Below are 5,015 nucleotides of genomic sequence, written 5' to 3'. Positions count from 1 at the left end.
ACAATCTCATCTGTTAAAGAACAATCCTGTAAATGTTTAGAGTAATTAATCAACTTCAAATCCATCTTCTTTACCCTTTTGTACTTCATATAGACACATGGCAGATCACAGGAGAATCCATTAAACCAGCCATTTGAAGTCATTATTTCATCAAACTGTTGCTTTCAAGCAGATATATCCTAATTCCAAGAGTTAGATATGAACAATAATTTATATATATCAGAGAACCGATTAAAGAAACTTAATCAATCAAGTATCCTAAACTCTCAAGGAAGCTTAAGGTTGAAGAATCGCCTGTGACAAGTGACCAATCATGAACAATAAAATAAAGTGCTTTAATTTGTTAAAAGAAAATTTTCTTTGATTGGTATGTCGTCTTTAACTTTTGGGTGACTTTTGAATTGATCGGCTGATGGGTATTATACCATGACTTAAAGCATCGGGATCAGTACCACTCTCGAGTACTCCATGGGAATTCAATTCTTGTTAATCTTTATTTTTTTTTTCTTCTTCTTCTTCTTCTTCTTCTTTTCTTCCTTAAGGTGTTACTTAATATACAAAGACAGAAACATGAGAAGGAATACTAAAAGGGAAAAGCATCAAGGCATCATTGGTTGATGTTAATAAAGTATATGACTCCCTTATGATCTATCAACTTTAGCTATATACTTTGCCCTTTTTTCTTGTTTTGGCTAATCAAAGGAAAACTCAATAACAGGTGTCTTCTACTTGAAGTTTTTCTATTGGAAAGGGTCATTTCTTTTCGTTCTCCTTTGAATCTAATCTTTCTACACCATTTACGAATCAAACCCATATGGCTTATAGCCTTCCAGGAAAGTTTTCGTTACACCATTACAGATTCTTTCAAGCTGTTGATGGGAAAAAAAATCAAAAGAAAAAGGGTTTGTCGCCAACTTTTTCTTCTCTTGTTTTGTCAAGCTCTTTGACCACTAGGAAATGTTTCCCATTTCAAAGGAGAGTTTGAGTTCCTCCCCTTCGAATTTTCAGACTCCCAATTGCACCCAAAAAGGGGGATGGCATTGTTGTTCATGTCGAGAAAGTTGGCTTGTGAAAGTTTTGATCAAATTTATCATAGGAGTAGTCAAGATCGTTAAAACTCTGATAGCTTGTGAGTTCACACACTACGCCATAAACAAAAAAAGAGAAATGATTCCATGTTTGAATTCTCCATCCCAATGTTAATTATCAAAGAAAAAAGATATCAAAAATGTGCAAAGATATTAACAAGGACTTGATTTTCAGTTCATTCATCATCCTTGCCCGAAAATGGAAAAAATGACTCATCATCTTGTCTCTTCATTCTTCGGCTTCTTTTTCCATGACAGCTTTCGATATGAGAGTGGGCTGGAAGTTTCCTTTACGAAAAGGATGCAACAGTTGTTATGTTACTTTTTTAGGAGATGAGATCGAACCTTATTGTCGTCAAGTGGCTTTGGGCTGCTCCCATTCTGATAGATTTTGGACTTGGGGTTGCTTGATATTTGGGCAGCAAACTACAGAGACCGCGTCCCAAAAGAGGCTTCGACTAAAAGAAGTAACGGACCAGTCAGTAAGGGATTAAGATAGGCCCAGGTTTTTGCTCATAATCTGGGTAGAAAATTTTGGACAAGATTGTTGTGCAATCGAATCAGCTCGAGTTGATATGATATGAGAGTTAAAACTTACTTAGAAGATTTGATTACAGGTCAATCATGATCAAACAAAAATCCAGTTGGGTTCAAACTAGATCCCATCAGCTTACTTAACTGCTACATGAACAACTCTAAATATCATTTAAATCGAACCAATTAACAAATAAACTCGTTTACTCCCATAGTTACAAGCAATTGGTTAAGATGGGCAAATGGAGAGCATGATATCTCTAGCTAAACACTGGACCGGCTGGACCAGCTACTCGGCTGTGATACCCTTATCTTCAAACAGGACCAAATGTTGCTTTAGATTCCGGGATAATCCAATGAGTTTCTAAGAGGACAGTGGGAATCATTTGGTCCACAGGAGAAAGGCATGGTCCATGTTATGTAGGTGACATACCAGGAACTCCAATGAGTTCCTGTCGTTTGAAAGTTTTTTGTATGACCTTGCAATCGGCCAATGTGAAATCATTGATGCGTGCTTTGAATCTAAGTGAATTCTGAATAATCATGAAGGCAACTTGCACCTCAAAGCATGGATTGTGGATTCTAGAGGTTTAAATAAAATACGAATTCCAGTAGATTTCTCCTGATTTCATTATAGCAATAGGGAAAGAATTTTGCTGTTGTCAATATGGCAAATGACAAACGTTTAAATCAATGGAAACTTTCGTCATTGATATGACGCTAGTGTCTTGAAGAAACACTGCAAGTTTGTGACAGCAAATCCATCCCAGCCAAGCTTATATTATTCTATGGAGACCAAAGATCTGGAACAAGTAAAATGTAAAGAAGGAAAAATGAAAAAAAGAAACATGTTTATAGAGCTGAATACTAGTAGTTTCATGAGTGAAAATCACGCTGTTCCCTTGAGCTTCTTTGCAATGCCAGCGAAGTACTTGCCCTGGTGGAAAGCCTGCGCTAGCTCTAGCTCAGATGGCTGCCTCGAGCCATCCCCAGCAAAAGTTCCTGCGCCATAAGGGCTTCCACCCTTGAGATTCTCCATCTCAAACATACCAGCACCAAAGGTATATCCAATGGGCACAAAGATCATTCCATGGTGAACAAGTTGAGTGATTGCAGTTAAGCTGCAAATTTTTCCAATAAGAAAAAACATTAAAAGAATTAATAGAACTTTTTTGGAAGTGCTATTTAGTAATACTTTGTATAAATTACAATGCAAATATATACTCACGGGGTAGTCTCTTGTCCACCTCCTTGGGAGCCAGTGCTGTAGAAAATTCCAGCAGGTTTGCCTGCAAGGTCTTGGGTTCTCCATAGACCACCAGTTGCATCCATGAATGCTTTAAACTGTGCAGCCATCATCCCAAATCTAGTGGGAAAGCCAAAAAGAACACCATCAGCCTCAGCAAGCTCATTGGGTGTGATGCAAGGTGCATCAGTCTTTGGTGGTGCGCCCATCTTTCCAAGGACTTCCTCTGGTAGTGTTTCAGGCACCTAATTAAAAATCCAACAAATCCATGAATCAGTAACACAATCCCTAAATAGCTGACTGTAAACTCTCTACCATGTAATCATGCGTACTAGTCAATTGATCCTGTCTTAACTCAAACATGTTATTTCAATATTACAAGGCAAAAATTCCAAAAGTTCTTCATTGCATATCAATCTGAACTTGAATTCAAGAAGATAGCATTGTGAAGATAATCAGACCTGCCAGAGTTTGACTTCTACTCCCTCAACAGATGCAGCTCCTTTCTTAATCTCTTGTGCCAGCTTCTCAACATGTCCATACATGGAGTAGTAACTGCAACAATCACTCAAGTAGTTTTTTAAAGTTACTACTCAAAAAAAAGTAAACTAATACTTTTGGTAGGTATGTATCCTAACAATGCAACAGTTTTGCAAGACTGTATCAAGGAAAATCATCGATCAAAGCCAATTACAAGAGGGGGAGAGACAGTTGCGCGGTGCAAATGCATTTTAAAGTGCTTAATGGGATTACCCTATCAACAAGGGAAGACAATTTGGGTGATTTGTTTTCTATGTTGGCACGCATAAAACTAGTTCTGCCACATCGGCATCACAATACATATATAAGTAATTTGTTTGTAGATGAAAAAAAAAGGAAAAGGTAATCTTGAAGAACTGTTACAAGCTTGTCTGTAAGCATTGGAAGCCATGAAAATGAAAGCCACTTGTAAATTATATGCACAAAAAGAAACTGGACTACAATAATAATGGATGATGGGGCCACATGCTTCAAAAGAAAAGAGCTGGCAGTTTTCTCCTAATTATAATTTCAATGGTAGGTCATGTTTCACTATCACTTTACTTGGTTTGTTGCTAATTCACAGCATAATGCCCCATTAAAATCCTCAATCTCTTTGATTTTGCAATTCTTAATTTGATGATTGAACTGACTTACTCATATTAAGTAAATTATGTACTGTACACATCAACATAGATTAACAAATGAAGAAGAAAACATTAACTTTTAGTCTCATGGAGACTCCATCAAAAGTACAACAAAAATGCACAAGGGAGCCTTTTTCCATTTATTTTTCTGGATTGGGTAAATAAACATTTTTCACGTGTAAAGAATTAACCAAACACCTATCCACATAAGAGAACAGATTAATCAGTTTCTACGGCAGTTTTCTTTCTGTTTCCCCTATGTTTGGTTCTGATTAAGGTTGGATCATAGGAAAACTAAAGAAGGTAGGAACATCTCAGTCTTCATTGCCATCAAATAAAAGAAATATGTTGGATTATCATAAGAAAATCTTGTAAAAACAGCGGGATTGGCATAGGAAAAAGATTTGAATTTGTTTCTGTAAGATGCAAATGCAGATTCGGCATATCGGTAAACAACATCAAATCTTTTGAAACCAATTTATTTCATGGTTTTTGATTGAGATAACCGATCGCTCACTTTCACAAAAATATCATAAAACAAAACAATACACAGCAGGAAACTCCATTTAACTGAGAAAAGAAAAGACTAAGGTAAAGGAACAAAAAGAATGCAAACAATTTTAACAGATTTATTCACTAAAAAGACAGAACCCCAGATTATCTCATTCATAAGAAAAGTAGAAACTTCATAACTTGATATCTAAATGCGCAAAAAAGAATGCATGACAGAGCAAGGGCCAGAAACAGAGCAAAAGATTCAACTCTGGCTACAAAAAAAAAAAACTGAGCAACCCCAAGAAGAAACAAGATTAGAATGCTTACACAATGTAGACTTTGGTGGCCATGTTCTTTCTGGGTTAACTTGTTTGATGCTTTTGAAGGCAAAGGAGAAATTTGTTTGTTGTGGTTAACGAAAATGTTCTGTTTTAGGCAGAGGAGGAGTGAACAGAGGAAGGGAGCCCTTTATTTATAGTGACGTTC

The 5,015-nt window shown here is 36.6% G+C and overlaps 1 protein-coding gene across 1 annotated transcript; it reads right to left on the bottom strand.

The window, feature by feature from the left end:
• Window positions 1-2,306: 2,306 nt before the first annotated feature.
• LOC18597014 (putative NAD(P)H dehydrogenase (quinone) FQR1-like 1) lies at window positions 2,307-5,015 on the bottom strand. The gene is made up of 4 exons (XM_018122519.2): window positions 4,857-5,015; window positions 3,330-3,423; window positions 2,851-3,113; window positions 2,307-2,743 (listed from the first exon to the last, which is right to left on the bottom strand). Exons 1-4 carry the CDS (start codon window positions 4,877-4,879, stop codon window positions 2,512-2,514), a joined length of 612 nt encoding a protein of 203 aa, XP_017978008.1. The 5' UTR covers window positions 4,880-5,015; the 3' UTR covers window positions 2,307-2,511.

Source organism: Theobroma cacao, chromosome 6, assembly GCF_053813885.1.
Source record: "Theobroma cacao isolate CCN51 chromosome 6, ASM5381388v1, whole genome shotgun sequence".
Taxonomy (NCBI): domain Eukaryota; kingdom Viridiplantae; phylum Streptophyta; class Magnoliopsida; order Malvales; family Malvaceae; genus Theobroma; species Theobroma cacao.
Note: the sequence above shows the minus strand (reverse complement) of the source record. Positions and strands in the feature narration are given on the sequence as shown.

What these genes read in the sequence shown, in the direction of transcription:
- LOC18597014 (XM_018122519.2), bottom strand. Translation starts at nt 4,879, where the DNA reads ATGGCCACCAAAGTCTACATTGT. An exon ending in GCCACCAAAGTCTACATTGT is followed by an intron (nt 3,424 to 4,856) that starts GTAAGCATTCTA and finishes TGATTGTTGCAG; the next exon opens with TTACTACTCCATGTATGGAC. An exon ending in TAGAAGTCAAACTCTGGCAG is followed by an intron (nt 3,114 to 3,329) that starts GTCTGATTATCT and finishes ATTTTTAATTAG; the next exon opens with GTGCCTGAAACACTACCAGA.